This window comes from Anoplopoma fimbria, chromosome 6, assembly GCF_027596085.1.
Source record: "Anoplopoma fimbria isolate UVic2021 breed Golden Eagle Sablefish chromosome 6, Afim_UVic_2022, whole genome shotgun sequence".
Lineage (NCBI taxonomy): Eukaryota > Metazoa > Chordata > Actinopteri > Perciformes > Anoplopomatidae > Anoplopoma > Anoplopoma fimbria.
Window position 1 is genome coordinate 20,953,403 of NC_072454.1, and position 17,612 is coordinate 20,971,014.

Here is a 17,612-nt window from a genome sequence, read left to right on the forward strand (position 1 = left end):
TTCAGCCCTCGACTTTATACTTTATACGTGTCGTGGCTAAAAGAGATTTAACAGAGAAACATTTGAAGTACATGAGTTCAAATGTTTGTTTCAGCCCGTGGAGTCATTTACACATCTTATAAGTCTTCGTAGCTAAGCTAGCTAGCTTAACGTTTGACCTAACGTCATCATTAGTTAGTGTAATGGAGAGTGCCTTGGTAAAAGACAACCCACTGCTGTTACCTCTCAACAAGGAGAAAACGCTCTACGACGGATTCATCACAGTCCAGGTAAGTTCAAACAAACATTCTCAAAACTACCTTTAAATGTAATGATTCCTCGCTATGGACCAATCTACATGATTGTTAGAACATATAACTTTAGACACTAAAATAATGTCTACGAACCGCAGATCAATTCGGCACATGTTCTATACATTACATTACATTTACATTACAGTCATTTAGCAGACGCTTTTATCCAAAGCGACTTACAGGAAGTGTATTCAACATAGGTATTCAAGAGAACTACTAGTCACCAGAAGTCATAAGTGCATCTCCTTTCTTAAACAAGCATCTTAAAGCATAAACCAGAGCAAAAGTATAGTGCAGAGGCAGATTACTAGGAAAACAATAATTGCAACAGACTAATACGAATATAATAAGTGCTACAAACTACTACGAATAGGATAAGTGCAGTAAACAAATACAAATTCAATAAGTGCAGCGAACTGATATGAATACAGTAAGTGCAACAACTAATACGAGTGCATTAAGTGCTACGAGGAAGGCTCAGGGTAGTACTTCTTGAAGAGGTGAGTTTTCAGCCTGCGCCTAAAGATGTACTATATACTATACTATAAACTTTTACTATACTATAAACTTTTTTTCAATAACGTCAGTGTTGTACAACCTTTTAAATCGAATACTTGTTACTTTCAATTATTAGTTAATGCTGAATTGAAGAGTTGATATTGTTGATTCGGATGGGGGTGCAACGGTTATGTCATACTCGATGTGCACTTTTGCATTTAAGCACATGGGATTTCATTTTGTACCATTTCTTAGTGGAGCTCGGCAGGCCACATGTTTGCTATTCTTCTGAATCATCGTCCATATACTTAATAATACAGTTGTACTTCCTGCCTGTCATGTTATTAACTGTCATGTTGTGTCTCTTACAGGAACGAGACTTCAGACTGAGAGTGCAGCTTCCACCAGATCGCCAATTGAAACGTGCCAGGTATGAATGCACGACTTCCTCTCTCTCTTTACGGGGCACCTGGCCCGGATACATTCATGTTCTAATCCATGACTCTGTTCTTGCAGGCTGCACTGCTGTTGGCAGCTGAAGCACCTGTTGCAGGGGTATGAACACATAGTGAAGCAGGTAAACTGCTCCGTGCATCCCCAAATACATACAGCTCAGTTGTATTCTGCTGCAAATTGTGTCTGTTTGCAAAGTTTGTTATGTTGTGTCTGCCAGCTGTTAGTTGTTTTTTTTTTTGTCACGTCATTCTGGCCCATTTGTGTTTCCTGTGTTGTGCCCGGCGCTCCGTTCTGGTTCTCCCCGTCACCCATCAGGCCATTGCCTTACTCAGAAACAGAGGAGAGAAAAAAAAAAAACATTTTCCACTGTTTAATTAACATCGCCTGGAAAATGTCCCTATTTGTTATGCTGCCCCTCAGGGTTATTTGGATGAGATTGATATTTCACCCCGGGCTGCAAAGTTCATTATTTTCACAGCCTTTAAGCTATCATTAATTATTAAAGCTGGTGGCAGCCCCCATTAATCACAAACACTGTGTTTGATTTGAATGGCTGGCTAGAGGAAAAAAAAAAAAATAGACACTGTCACTTCATTATCCCCCCCCTCCACCATTCAAGGATGTCTCTTCTCTCTTGTTTGATTCCTCACAGAGGCTGCAGCAGGCGGCTGATCTTGTCACTTTCATTCTGGAGCTGAAGACTGTCTTGGTAAGGAGCAGAATGACACAGTGGTTGGCACGGTCACTTTGACATTGTTGCTTTATGAATGGGAAGTAAATGGGAACCTTCAGGCGCCATCAATAGCCTTGATAATGAGGCACAAATGTATATTTTGTGAGATTAATGAAAGGTGTGACAACCTATGTGCTCGCCACCAAACAAAGGCATTGGCCCTGACTCAGTGTCGCTGTATTTATTTGCTTTTAGTTGAGAGATAATAGTGCACAGGGGGAAAGTATTGATATGATCGTGCATAGTGATCCGGGTGTATAATCAGAAGTGTTCTCTCTCTCGTTGCAGGAAGTGGGTCTGAAAAGCCATCCCCAGTGTCGCTCCATCCCACCTCCACAGTATTACTCCCAGCTCATCTCTGAGATGGAGACCCTCGGGTGGGGCAGGTTAGTGACTACATTACATTACATTACATTACAGTCATTTAGCAGACGCTTTTATCCAAAGCGACTTACAGGAAGTGTATTCAACATAGGTATTCAAGAGAACTACTAGTCACCAGAAGTCATAAGTGCATCTCCTTTCTTAAACAAGCATCTCAAAGCATAAGCCAGAGCAAAAGTATAGTGCAGAGGCAAATTACTACGAAAACAATAATTGCAACAGACTAATCCGAATATAGTAAGTGCTACAAACTACTACGAATAGGATAAGTGCAGTCTACTGCAGACTACTAGGAGCAACAACACTGTAGCTGAAACTAGGTTTTAAAGAAGCCATGAAGAAGTCCCTTTGACAGGTAGCTTAGCTGTGTTGTTTTAGGCTCAAGGCCTTTCCATGCCAGGGCTTTTATTGTGAAAAGAAGGAACGGAAGGAGTGGATCTGGTCTCAAGGTTGAAAGGATTCATAAAGTTTGCCGTCTTGGTTCGGATTACGGATCCTCCTTTTTGTTTTTATAAATGTCGGCGAAACTCAACCACACAACGTGATTGGTTGATGCTTTAATTCCCGTTGTTAAACTCAGAAAAATTGACCTAAAAGAAGCTTTTACGTGTCTTAGCTAAGGTGTTAACAAAGTAGCTAAATGAGACTACTAAACGTCATCACGCCAACAAGTCTGCTTTTACATCCTTGTTTTGTATACTCACGCTCATGTGACTGTGGTGGAGTTCGTTTATAGCCGTTTATATAACGTTAGCTTTTTACTTCTGCCGATTAAATTCATTCCTTTAAAAAAAAAAAAAAAAAAATAGAAGTGTTCATTTGTGAAGATTATCTTGTAAGTAACAAACGGGACATCCGGGACAGAGGATGTCGTATGTGTACAGATTGTAAAGCCCTCTGAGGCAAATTTGAGCTATACAAAATAAATTGTATTGGAAAAAGCTTGTATTTGCAGCAGATCTTGTTTTCTGCAATAATCTGCAGAACTATTTCAGTGCTGATGCTTAAACTCTTAGCGTCACTCACTTACTGCTACAGAGTGCATGGCCTGGCATCGAGGGCCTCCTTAAAGATGAGATGCAGATGTAACACGGATTGATGAAACGGCTGCCGCAATGCCACAGAAGAGACCGTCACTAAATGCAAATAGTTGTTTAACTTGGCTTACAGTGAGAATAAAGTGATAATCCAATACTTATCTTCTAACAATGAACAACATGGTAATGTTCCCATCCCCACTCACGTGTTCCCAGGACACTCTGAAAGTAATTGGCCTGTGGAGTTGCTTGCTGATGGAGCGATGCTCTAGATACCAACTCTGTGCTTTTTCTCCATAGAAGCCACATATGGACCTACTGTATACCTTTAGAGTTTGTGAGCCAAAAATAAGCAACTGTGAGCAACTCACAAGTCAGAGACAAATACAAATTATTATTGAAACCGTAAGTTATTGGTTTATATTCCTTTTAAATGTATGTGTATTTTTCCCCAGAGGTAAGATTAACATACTGAGTTTTACGGCTAGAAACCTTTGGTGCTTTAAACAGCTATATGGAGCAGTCCTTGTTTTGTCCCCCCACCGCCCCCACCCCCCAGCAGTCTAAACTGATTGGAGAGCCTGCAACAACACAGCTCCGCATTAACAAATGGCTCTTAATGACTTCCTTATTTTTAGTTATTGAGTTATCGTTAAATCCAGGTCACATTTAATAACTCAGCCCACGCGTGGCGACAGGCCCAGCTAATGCTGCCGCCGTCTCCACTCGTCAGGAGAGGAGGAGGAGGAGGAGGAGAAGGGGGGGGGGCTGCTGTGGTTAGTGTGAAGATATCTTTTCTCCCCCAGCTCGGATTAAGTCTTGACTACTACACTCATTTTCCACTTTCCTATTAATGACCGCGGCTACAATTATGATATTAGCAAAATGCAAATGGCTCTAATTGAAGACTCTCAGGTTTTAATAGGAGAAGCGGGGGGGTTGAGGTTGGGGGGAGAGTTGAAGGTATGCTTTATGCTGGAAATGGGAGCAACATCACTTTCGGTGTGGCGTTACGGTTAGGAGGCATTATACACAGTGGGCCTCAATCTCCAAAGCACTCGAGATTCGCTTAGCGTCTTAATTGGTATGGGCCTGTGCTAATAGCCACCAGGGGTTTTCAGCTGTAATTCTGTCTGCTGATTGGGCCAGGTAAGTGAGACTTCCTCTCTCTCTCTCTCTCTCTCTCTCTCTCTCTCTCTCTCTCTCTGTGCGCGTCTCTATTCCTTGCATGCGAGTGCCCGGTCATCTTAATTGGCGGGAGATGGCACGCCACGTGTTAATTAATGGAAAAAAACGAGGTCAAGTAGGTCACCCGCCATCACTCCGCGGCCCCCCTCCCCACGAAAAACGTGACCTGTGAGCTTCAGGGGTCTCATTACGGGCATGGCTGGCACTCCCGCGTTCACAGCCTCCATCGGTGTGCGTACCCGGTCTCCTCTTATCGCGGTGTTAGCACGCCGTTGCGCCGCGTTGCCGCTTTTTTTGAGGCCAGGTACGTCAGCTCTCTGACAAGCAGGACTCTGTGTTGGGCCCACCAGGCCCCGGGCTGAGGGATAAGACTGTCGTGGATTTTCTTCTTTTTTTTTTTTAGGCCAGCTAATAAATGACTCCTATTATCATGGGATGTTAATGCAATCACAAATAGGGTTTGGATTTAATGCATTTACATCCAGTAGGTAATGAGAATGTCCTTGTTAGCACAGTTAGACTGCAAACCAAGCTAATTAATTAGCATATAGGTGTATTAGGGCTTTTTTAAGATTAGTGTCTTGTGCACTTGATTCTCACATCAATTTTTGTTGCGTCCACGTGACTTGCGTCGTCTTGTGCACGCCTTCATTTTGCATGGGGATTTCTCACACACGAGCACTACGGCACATACGTTTTAGATCTCACCATTCATAAATCACTTTGTCGACCAAAAAAAATAATTCAGAGACATATGCGCACACACACACACACAAGCACCAATGTGGCGTGCACTGTCTGGAAGATGCTCACTTGGCTGCGGAGTTGCAAATGGGATGCTCTCATCAGTCTTCCCAGCAAGACGCCTCGACTGTCACGCTGTTTCCATCACGGCCAAGTAGGGGCGGCGGCTCGGCCTCGGTATCCCGGGTACGAGACCTCAGAAGAGATGAGATGGAAATGTGTTTGTTTGTTAGTGACGCACCGATTCGATTGCAGATGGTTGATAAGAAGTCGAGAGCCATCCAAGATTTTCCTTTTTTTCACCACTGTCCCAAAAAATAACTTCAACTGACCTGAAGTCAGAGTAAACTAGAGATATATATACCTCTACTAATATGGGCTATTGAGTCCGATACTGACTCAAAAAGCTGGATCTGGGTTTGGTGACAATAGTCCAGGCTGTTAATCGGATGCCCTTATTTAATAAAAAAAACATTCAGTTAAGTTGTACGGCAAGCAATGTTTTAAGTCAAGCCTGATGCCTTTCACATAAAAGAATGATCTCCGTCTCTTCCACACAGTGAGGCATACAGCTCGTTAATTAAACGCTGGTACGGATCGGTGCTCAAAGTCCAGGAAATCAGTATCAGGACTGAAAACCCCTTTGCTCTGTTATAGTCATCTATTGTGGTTATTTTCATAGAAACACAGAACTTAAAGGAAATAAAAGATCGTGTTTTTATTTAAATATTTGTTTTTGATTGGGAAAAAAATATATATTCGATAGCAGATTCAAAACTTTACAAGATTACATTTGAACATATCATAAAAACGTTGTAATCGACTCATCTTTAGTGAATAGAGCAGGCACGCATCAAGCTTCCATGGTTGTGGTGATTCACACATTTTGAAAAGCCCCTTTTACGGACCGTTTTTTTTATACCATATTTATTACAGTTAATTGCATGTGAATGCCAAAACCTTATTCAGTTCATATAAAGTAATTGAATCCAACAAGAAGATTTGTACTTGATTTGGATTGGATGATTTAATTGAATAAAATTGCTACTGAACTCAACTCAATAGAAACTGAATAGACATGGTCACTTTCATTTAACTTTTCATATCTGGATTTACTCCTAGCACCCTGCAGGTAGTAGCAGTGGGTGGTAAAGCATTCATTTAATCCCAGGTGGCGTTAAAATGGTGTCATAATGTCTAATATCTGCCTTTTTTTTTTTTTTTTTTTTTAAACCTGCAAAAAAAAACTTGGACCATGCGTCTGCACATTAGACCAACCAGACTGCAAAAGTACAAAGGAGCACTCTCAAGTGTCACGACTGAAATAGGATTAAAGAGAAACAGATTCTTCCCTCACAGAGAACCTGAATTCTTTATTCACGTCTTTTGCAAACCACCAGCACCTAATTTCAACGATTCAACTTCTTATTTATTGATTTGTTCATTTGGATGCTTGTCACTTCCTCCACTTGCATAGGTGTATTAAACCGTCATGCTTGACAGGCTTGTGTATTTATTGCTGTTAGCGGTAATGGGCTTTTTATGGGCCTGCACTCTTTGTGTACCAGTTTTTTTTTGTCTATTCAAGAAGTTCTAATCTGCAACTCAATTATTTCTGCCTGATAGTTGACACTATTGTTGGGGGGGGGTGTTACAAAGGCGGTGAAATTGAGTAAGTGTGAGAGCAAAAGACGTATCAGGTCAGCGTGCGTGAAAGGGACTCTGGAGTCTGATCGGGGCGATCACGATGTCGTCCGCAGACGTTGGCGTTGCCCTTCGCCAGCGTTTGATAGCGAGCGAGGCAGACGCTTAAATGAACCGGGCCCATCGGAGACCGTCTCCCATCATTCCATCACTTCCCCTAAGTGTGTGCGTGTCATCCCCGCTCACATCACTCCTCGCTAACACACTCCGTAAATCCTGGGCAGATATATATACGGCCCCGTCAGCCTCGGCACAGAGCGTCCATCCTCGTGTACTGTAAATCTGGAGAGGGAGCTAGTCCACATCCTTTGTCTCTGATCGGTCTTTTTGTCTTCGGGTCTCGGTAGGCCAGAGATGGACGCGAGCGGGGGGGAGGATCTGACTCCCAGCAGTAAATCTGACAGCGGTGTTGGTGCGGGGCTCAGGCCTGATGAGTGTTTTTGTCCTCGGCCTCAATAGGTTATAATTAGCTCAGGGAGGAGAGGCTCTGATTTACAGGTTGACTGAGCTGGGAAATGTGAACTTACCAAAAGGGAAATCCTGCCACCTTTAGGGGACTGTCCAATCAGTTCAGATGGTAACTGTAGAGCAATGAAGAAATAAATACCCGACTTTGTGCTTTATTCACCGATTAAAACAGGTCTTTACCGCTGCACACCCGTGTCCAATGTACCTGGATGCTTTGCACAAAAGCGTCAAGATTGCCACTTTGCACAGGCTCTCGTTTTGTTTTTTTCGTGAGATAAATAAACAAAAATAAACTCAAGAAATGTCAATAGAGTTAATATTCTTACTCGCACCTTATCAGAAAATTACAACCATATCCCTTCTAAGTTCAGGTTCCTTTCTTACACTGAACAAAGACATGCCTAATTGCCCTTTAACACACTCACAAATCCAACTTAGTCAGTCTTTCCACTGTTCCATCAATCAGCAACTCTGGTTTGGTCAAAATAAATCCTTAGTTCAACGACTAAGATGTGAAAATATGCCGGCTTTACTGAACATGTCTTCTGACTCTGCGGTCTCTCTTTGCTCCGCTGGCTGCCCGCTGCAGCGACTTGTTGGCAAATGGCAATATCTGCTTTCACGTTTTTTGTCGTTTCTCCTGACAGACAATCTTTTGTGATTTCATGTCTACAAATCCCAGCGTTTTCCTGTAGAAATGTGCTCTCTTGGCTCTGTGGAAAAGTTTATCCAACAGACTTTTAGTGAGTTCTGTTCAGTAGTTGGGAACAATGGGAGAGATTATGTGCAGTGCCTATTTGTAACAAAGTAATTCGGAGCTCCCGCCCGTTAGGAACAGGACGATTGCTTGCAGCGCTGTCGAGAAACGCTCAACGCTCCAGGGAAGTGAAAAAATTGTTTGGCTTCGGAGTTGGTACACCCAGGTTTCAGCAGCGGTCAGTGAGCCACATTCTGTTAAGGCAGGCCAGATACAGATGTGCCGGCCTGAGTCCGCAGAGCCACGAGGCCCCGCCCCCCCCGCTGCTTCACATTGACCTGTCACTTGATTATTCAAAGTTGATTAATATTGACCGCGTCCCAAATGCACCAACGCCATCGTCACTGCTTGTCCTAAGGCTCCCAGCAATACGCCCACAAAGTAAGAAGTAGATCGGATGAGCGGTTCTCAAGATGTGCAAAAGGCCACACAGACACACAAAAGTACAGACAGACAGTAAAGGATTCCTCGCTTTATCGTCAGATTTGAAAGGGTTTTGTGTTGGCACCAGTTTTACTAGGTCTCTTCAATTAACAGCGTTAACATACAGTACGTTTGCTCACAGCTTTATTAGAAAGCATAAAACCCGGGATTGTTCTGTGGTGACTCAGATGAAAATAAAGCCCCCAGCCTTCAGCATGATTGGTTTTGTTATGTTCCTCCATTAGAGCATTAAAAGGCCACTTGATGGAGAAGAATGCAAACGAGTATTTATCGAAGAAAAGCCTGTAGTGAAGTCTTGCCTGTTTTTTGGGGCGTGCGGAGCTGTAGCCTGATGTAATGTCAGCGCGTTGGAACCCGGAGTGATAAATCTAAAGGCAGAGTTGATGTCTCAATATTGCTCTCTGCAGCTGTGATTAATGGGCGATGATGGCCGCTGTCGGTTTACAGTGTACGGTATCATTCTGTGAGAATGCGTGTTGATTTATTGTGTATGTATCCGCAGGCTGCTCTTCATCGACACCGAGTTCCAAACGTTGAGACTGAAGGCGGAGGACTCCTCCGGAAGGCAGCACGTTCTCACTGTTAAACTCAAGTCTAAGGTAAGACACACACACACACACACACACACACACACACACACACACACACACACACACACACACACACACACACTCTCCTGCACGCACAGAAACACCCACACACAGTTTACTGTAAGGAGTGGATAATCTTCTCACAGAAAATGATTCACCATTAAATGGAATACTCCACAGCTCGATGTTGACCCTGCAGCCGATTCCAAATCCAAACAGGCCGACTTCACCGAACGCATATTGGGATGTTCAATTTGCTGATAGCACATCGGTGATTTACATCTGTGCCCCCCTAAATCTGGGTCAAACTGGAGAGGGTGCGGAGAGCCATGAGAACCCGCTGTGACTGAGATGTAGCACAGATAAAACATCTCCACATGATTGAAAACCTTCCTCTATGCAGAGAGGAAAAACCAGTACACCCACACTCATCTGCATAGCCACTGTCTCTGCTCGCTGCTGTCGAGAGAAGTACACAAAACCTCTACCTACTGTAGGCCGAGGGGAAACCGCAGCGTAATACAGAGCGTTTGAAACGTTTGCATGTCAGATAAGAGGTGACGGAGTGTGTTTGATGAAATTTGGCTCCGGGAACACGTAATGTTTCGCTAGAGTTTAGTATTGAATTGTCGATGCATGTAGACTAGACCGGAGTAGTCAAAGACTTGAGGGAAATTCAGCCAAAGGATTGCACGGCTTTGGCAGTCTCTCACTACACATTTGGACCCTTCAACTTCTTATCTAAAACCATCACAAAGAAAACAAAAAGAAACACGTTACTCACCACAAAGGGTCAAATGCTCTGCCTCTCCCAAATCCACACAGCTGCAAAACATTATGTGTGTGTTTGTGCTATGATATCATTGACGCAAAGTCCTTTGTAAATCGGACCTCGGGACGGGGCGGATAGCGGCTACACTCTCTTGTTTGTGAATTTGCCCCACAAGTGTTTTAGAATAGAATTCTAAGTTCTAAAATTCTGATAACTCAGCATGAATTCTGTTATTGTGGCACACAAGTGCTCCTTGTGTGGATTATAGAGCCTTTTCGAGGTGGTTACCAGCAACACGAGTCCCAGGGCCTCATTGTAAGAAGAACAACTGTAGTAGTGCCTAGTGTTGACCCTTAAAGAACGATTAAAGGTTATCACAACTTGGCACTAGTTTTTATCAGTTATATATATTGTACTGAGAATACAGGGACATTGCTGCAACAACGTGTGGGGCGAGAAACACAACCAGTCAGACAGAAATCCAAGTGTCAGTCATCATTTCACAGTTTGTTGTCAACAAAAGCATGGTAGGTCAAAGACGAACCCGGAAGTTACTGTGTGAATTTTTTTTAGATGTGTTTAGAGCTGTAGGCTCCAGTGGCCAACTGAAAAGAAAAGAAAATTGCCCTCAACGTCACAAGCCTTTGTCCTGAAGACTGCATGGGTGTGTCATATGGACAAAAAGATGGCTCCCACTTGACCCTTGAGGGGAAAATTGCTCACTCAGCCTATGAGCCAAAATAAGTTTTAGAGCTTCTCGTTTGCTTCCGGGTTGTGCAATTTTTTATGTTTGTGACATCATCCCAATGTAAGGTTAATGGTCCGAGCAGGAGGGACTGACCATTGTCTGGACGGGTCCATTATTCCGATACCCCCAATAGTCCGTATCTCGGAAAACAAATGCCCATTGTTCCGAAGGCCCATGCAAAAGTCTCCCCGCGTTAAACAGAAGCACATGACTAATTAGAATGCAGAAGTCTTTGGACCTTCCCAATGTTTCCCCCTAGTAGCTGGCAGGATTATTTGTATCTCACAGTGGGGCTGCGTATCCTCGGCATGGTAAGGTGGTGTTTACCTAAGCCCAGATGATATCCGCCAGGGGGACACAAGGGAGGGCGGGGAGACCCCACTCTGCGTCCACCTGCCCACCTGGCCCTCCTCACCCCTCTGGCACCGGGGGAAAAAAATAGCTCGGAGTCCTCCCTGCGCTCCAGCTGCCTCTACCAGTTCCAGCGCCAGGTCATCCCTCACCACGCACAGCTAGGGAGGAGGCAGCACTGGCATGGACACACAGAGGCTCGGATGGCAGGGGGGAGTGAGAGAGGAGGAGCAGAAGAGGGAAAAAAAGGACGGAAAGTTGCTTCACGCTGAAGGTGAACAGAGAGAGGAAGTCTGACTCGTGTCTGCTCACCAAAGCTTTTTAATGAGGGCTTTAAGGAAGTCATATTAAAGATGACCAGCACTACTTGAAAGGGTCTTCTGTAAGTTCTCAAATAAATGATGGTACTAAAGGCCGTTGGCTAACAAAGGCCAGGCGTAAAACAATATGGAGCAGTGGAATAACGTGTATTATAATGGCCCTCGATTTTAGACGGAGGTAAACGGAGGCAGCTTCTCATTTCAAGCCGTGTACAGATGATTTTTGGCGGCTGACATGGCACTTTTAACGTCGGTCTTAATTGAAGCTACATAAGCGTCTTGTCTTCTACACCCACAGCACCCTGCAGAGGCCCCTGAATGCTCAGCTGACCTTCCGGTCCCTCTGGCCGTAACCTGGACGCCACAGGTATGTACATGTTAGGCTTGAGTGATAGGATGCCTGTTATGAGTTTTGTGCCATATTCAGTCCCTCTCGCTCCGTTTTTCTCTTGCGTTCTCTATGCTCCACCGCAGATGTGGGTTGGACACAATGAAATGAAGGGGTCTCCAATTTCGAAAATGAGTGTATGAATAAATAAAAACACCCTAAATATATATGGGCGTACCAAACACTTGTAGGAGAAAATTCAAGCTGACTGATTTCACAGAACTGAAACTCTAGTACAGCCTGACTCTGGACGGTAAAACTGAGATTAAACACTGTGGTTAACCCCCCCCCCCCCCCCCCCCCAGTAGAGGCCGGTACAGCCTGACTCTTACTCTGGACAGTAAAACTAAGATCCCATCAGCACTATGGCTTCACAGCAGAGCGTTCAGGCCCAATCAAAACAATGCAACTGGCATATCCAGCAGCATGTATAAAATATAGCCTTTGTGGACGAGAGGGCAGTTGAATGCTGGAGATCAACAATGTCATATTTAAGTTAGTGTTCTGATCAATTTATATTTTATATTCTCAATTCATATCATTATTTTGCATTGATGATTTGGATGCGGCGTTGGCTAAAACCTCTTTGGGTGGCTTGCCAGAAACCCTGCAAGACAACTACACATCCACCTTTAGGCCTCAGAAAACACCACCAATAAGAAGGTGGTGCAGCCGAGTGGACCGAGGGGTTAAATGTAGGGCGACTATTAATTTGCATTGCTATAAAGCACATGGTAGGCTTACTCAGATGAGCAGATCAACACTTTTTTTTATCAGCTCCTCTTCTCTTTTGGCAGCTGAATAGTCAGAGGTCACTGTAATGTGTAGAGTGTCTTTAGCTCCTCCCCCCCCACAATCCCCAGTGTAAATGATGCCTTCCCACCAGTCCCATAACTGCAATCTGCTTCGTGGATTATTTTTTCAATACTCACACACTGACTTAATTACCAATTTATGTTATGTATGTTTCATGTCAGTAAATAACAAAGCCATTTTCAATCATCATTACATATTGTATTTGTGAAAGGTCATGGCGGATAGACATCTAATAGACATTTCAAGGCCACACATTCCAGGCTGCTACGTCATGAGATTATTATTATTATTATATTATCTGTCAAATATATTTAATATTTTTTGATGTTTCTTTTTCATTGAGCCGTAAATGTGGAGAGGGTTGATGTTCCCTATTTAATGTTTTTGTCTCGTGACGTTTTTGAGGCTCAAACTGCGATTTAAGTGGCTACATTACATTACATTACATTACAGTCATTTAGCAGACGCTTTTATCCAAAGCGACTTACAGGAAGTGTATTCAACATAGGTATTCAAGAGAACTACTAGTCACCAGAAGTCATAAGTGCATCTCCTTTCTTAAACAAGCATCTCAAAGCATAAACCAGAGCAAAAGTATAGTGCAGAGGCAAATTACTACGAAAACAATAATTGCAACAGACTAATCCGAATATAATAAGTGCTACAAACTACTACGAATAGGATAAGTGCAGTAAACAAATACAAATTCAATAAGTGCAGCGAACTGATACGAATACAGTAAGTGCAGCAACTAATACGAGTGCAATAAGTGCTACGAGGAAGGCTCAGGGTAGTACTTCATGAAGAGGTGAGTTTTCAGCCTGCGCCTAAAGATGGGCAGCGACTCTGCTGTCCTGACGTCAGTGGGGAGTTCATTCCACCACTGAGGGGCCAGGACAGAAAAAGCTGTGACCGGGTGGATCGGCCGCAGGGACCTCTGAGCGACGGGGCAACCAGTCGCCCCGAGGCAGCAGAGCGAAGTGGTCGGGCGGGGGTGTAGGGCTTGACCAAGGCCTGGAGATAGGAAGGAGCTGTTCCTTTCACTGCCCTGTAGGCTAGCACCAATACGCTCGACTCATCCCGTGCTAACCCGTCGCTTAATTCGACAAAACACTCCTCCACCTGCCGTATTAAGACATTTCCCTTCAGCCCCTCAAATTGAGTCCACTGTAATTGGCATAAAAACTGTTTTGATGTAAAACCAGCTGTGGACTCTTTGTATCCCTTTGCTTCCTCGTTATTGTTGTTTGCCGTCGTGCTTCTTTCACTCCGGCTCCGCTTTTCATCTCTGTCACAGCCTCGGAGTCTGCGTGTCACTTATTCACTGCGCGCACACACACACACACACACACACACACACACACACACACACACACACACACACACACACACACACACACACACACACACACACACACACACACACACAGACACATGGAGAGATATCTTTTTTTTTTTTTTTTTTTTTTTTTTGCCACACCAACAGTCACTTTGTCCATCATAAAAAGTGCTGCTACGTATCTGAGCATTGCACTGGACCGCTCTATATAACAGAAGGGTGCTGTCAGTCAGTGCGTGTGTGTGTGTGTGTGTGTGTGTTTGTGTATCAGTGTGTTGAATGATGGTGTAGGCAAAAATCGAGGGAGGAGAGAAAAGAGAATTTGAGCAGAGATGCTTGCGTGTGTGTGTGTGTGTGTGTGTGTGTGTGTGTGTGTGTGTGTGTGTGTGTGTGCGTGTGCGCGTGCGCGTGTCGTTGAGCTGATACATGGCAGGCTTACAGTGAGGACCAGCTTAGAACAGCGCTACCGTATGGAGCCTGTCTGCATGCTGGGCCGTTGATGGATCTCTCCCACACTGCAACATGAAGTGTGTGCGTGTGTGTGTGTGTGTGTGTGCCAAGTGTGTGTTTTTGTCTCGTGTGTGTGGCGGGGGAAGGGCCTGTCTGTCGGTGGACCTGACATGTTCATTTGAATGAGTAATTATTGCCTGCTCTGTTGCAGGGCCAAGACATGCCACTCTGTGCATTTGTGTGGAACTAGAATGGGAAGAGAGATAAACCTCTGTGTGTGCGTGTGTGTCCTTTGTGGTAGCAGACTGCACAAAGGTGATTTTTAACAACAAAAAACTGCATGATTAAGAAATCGAGGAGGTTCCAGTGTGAACAGAAAAAGTGAGTGAGGACCACCCATCATAGCTTGGCACAAAATCCTGCTTGTCCATGTATGTGTGTCTATATATATATATATATATATATATATATATATATATATATATATATATATATATATATATATATATATATATATATATCTCTTACATTGCTATCATTAATTTTTCATTCTTAAGAATTTTTTTCCCTTACATTATCAATAGAGACTATCATGGCCATCTCACAAGAAGATTAATAAGTCATACATAACTTTACATTTAATAATGCACATAATGAGAAAACCTTCAAAGTTCTTTTTTGTGTCTACATGACAAACTGAGAGTGAGATAATAAGATAACAGGGGTGCAACGGACCATAAAACCCATCAGAGTCACTCATCCGATCAGCACAATGGGGAGAAAAAGGTAGCAAATATAAACTTAGAGATCCCTGATCACCTTTTTTTTTGCCGCTGATACTAATTGATGATCATTGATGATCCATATTAGCAGATTCAGAAAACTTTTCTTGTTTGACTACAGCAGCTGGTCTCCGAGGCTCCAGCCAATTATTTTTTTTATTTTTTTTTGCCACTGTCCCAAAAATCGTTTCAACTGCTCTGAAGTCAGTATACCATCAAACGTTCTAAATGTTGTCGTCCCAATTCAAATGATAAGGAATAAAAAGATTGTTTCACCCTGTGATGGGTGACGTTAAACGGTTTAATTAATAACAAAAATAGCAAATATTGGTTTGCTGCTATATTAATGCTCTAAATATTCAAATCCAGCACCTTTCTTAAATGGCATCAGTGTAAAGAAAGGGAATGCTTTCAGCCTGCCTGCTTTTTCAGAGCTAAATTGAGGTCAGTCAGAGATAGCATAAATAGATGACGCCAAAGAGCCATCTCAGCTCAGATTCAGTGCCTTTCATTCTTTCTTACAGCCTTCCGCTCTGCTCTCACTCATGTTCTTCTCACAGATACAGCAGGAATTCAATTACCAGCTCTTCTTCTTTCTTTTTTTCTTCCTCATGAACTGGGCTTAGCGTAGTTATCCTGAGCGCTTACCGTAATCATGCCACTGGCATTAATTGGGCTGTAATTGCCGGGGCTCTCAGCACCTGGACGATGCTTAATTGTGTGCACTGTGCTGGCACAATGACCCATAATTTTTGGTTCATTTTTTTTCACCTAATTTTTTCCCTCTCATTCCATCTGTATTGGTCTCCGACACCTCCATCAGCCTCCCTTTTTTCGTGTGTGTGTGTGTGTGTGTGTGTGTGTGTGTGTGTGTGTGTGTGTGTGTGTGTGTGTGTGTGTGTGTGTGTGTGTGTGTGTGTGTGTGTGTGTGTGTGTGTGTGTGTGTGTGTGTGTGTGTGTGTGTGTGTGTGTCTTAAGTTGTTATAGTTTTTTAACAACTGGGCCAGTGATATCTGCACTTTTAGTTCACTCCAGTTGCCTTATCAAAAACAAAAATGTACAGCTTGTAATGTGGTATTTTGTTGTAATCATAAACTAATGAAATTGAAACATTCTTCGCCCTTCTGTCAACCATCACAATTCACTGTGTTCATGCTTGGGAGGAATGTGTTTAGCTCGCAAAATGAAGTCTGGTTGTATAGAAGTCTATGATAAAATGACTCTACTTCTCTCTTGATTTATTCCCTCAGTAAACATTGTAAACATGAGTTTATGGTCTCAATCTCTAGTCTCAAGTCTTCTTCAATACAGCATGATGTTCATTTAGTAAATTATGGTCCATTTAGAGTCAAATAGACCATAAAGCAGGGTATGCTTTAGGGCGGCTGCTACCATAGACTTACACAACGTCTCTACATCACTCCTCCGCATTCCAAATATGGTAACTTCCATTCGCTCGTTGCGAAAAAGCAAGATGCTGAACTCAAGGCTTCAGTCTTCGTTTAAAAGAGAGTTTTTCTTAATTTGAAGAAGAGCAAATAATGGCATTGAAGGTTATTTCTCGATTGGGGAAAAAAGGTTTCCAATTTCTTTAAACTTTAATACACACCTTTTATATTTAACTGTATTTTAAAATGAATCAAAGTTATAACCTTGACTGCTACTAGCTTGCGATAACCGAAATAACATTTGCCTTTGCATTTTTGTACAATAAAGTGAAGAGGAGGTTGTTTATAACAGACTGCTGTTGGAGCACTTCGGGCATTCTCGAGTATTCTAAGTGACCACTGTGCTTGTTCTGGTCTGGTTTGTTAAGAGTACTCTGGACCAGCTCCACAGCCAGTTCCTGCTGGTTCTGGAGTCCCTGACCGAGTTCTGGGACGTCCTGGACGAGATTGACAGCAGCACCTGGATTCTGGAGCCGGAGAAACCCAGCCGGTCCGACACCATGAGGCGGATCGCCATAGGTATGAAGAGAGAGAGCTCAGATTTATACGTATAAGCCGGTATCGCATGCTGCACAGAGGAATTCACAGGTTGATATTTAAATATCACACATACTGAAATACTAATCAATCCAAGTTGCAAAGAAATGTCCGTAAACCTTTTGTTTGCAGGAACCAACGTATCCATCAAAGTGGAGGTGGATCCCAAACACCCCAAGATGCTGCCAGAGTGCTGCCTGCTGGGAGCCGAGCACGGTGGGTAGGAACCCCAGAGACATGGCAGCACATGAAAGTGTGTTTTTCAGGCAGCGTGAGAGCAGAAGAAGTGTATCAGCACTATTACACACCCAAAGCTGACACACTGTATTACTGCATGTGAAATCCTCTCCTCATTATGATACAGT

The 17,612-nt window shown here is 43.4% G+C and overlaps 1 protein-coding gene across 2 annotated transcripts in view; it reads left to right on the forward strand.

Annotated features, from left to right (window-relative positions):
- The window catches only part of fancl (FA complementation group L), a 24,620-nt gene continuing 7,008 nt past the window's right edge, over positions 1–17,612 (forward strand). For both annotated transcript variants that reach the window (XM_054600035.1, XM_054600036.1), the window contains exons 1-9: positions 1–269; positions 1,163–1,221; positions 1,308–1,368; positions 1,900–1,956; positions 2,269–2,366; positions 9,209–9,305; positions 11,786–11,854; positions 17,079–17,229; positions 17,380–17,463. In XM_054600035.1, the coding sequence (XP_054456010.1) occupies positions 183–269; positions 1,163–1,221; positions 1,308–1,368; positions 1,900–1,956; positions 2,269–2,366; positions 9,209–9,305; positions 11,786–11,854; positions 17,079–17,229; positions 17,380–17,463 (763 nt within the window). In that variant the 5' untranslated portion in view covers positions 1–182. The remainder of the gene's footprint in view (positions 270–1,162; positions 1,222–1,307; positions 1,369–1,899; positions 1,957–2,268; positions 2,367–9,208; positions 9,306–11,785; positions 11,855–17,078; positions 17,230–17,379; positions 17,464–17,612) is intronic.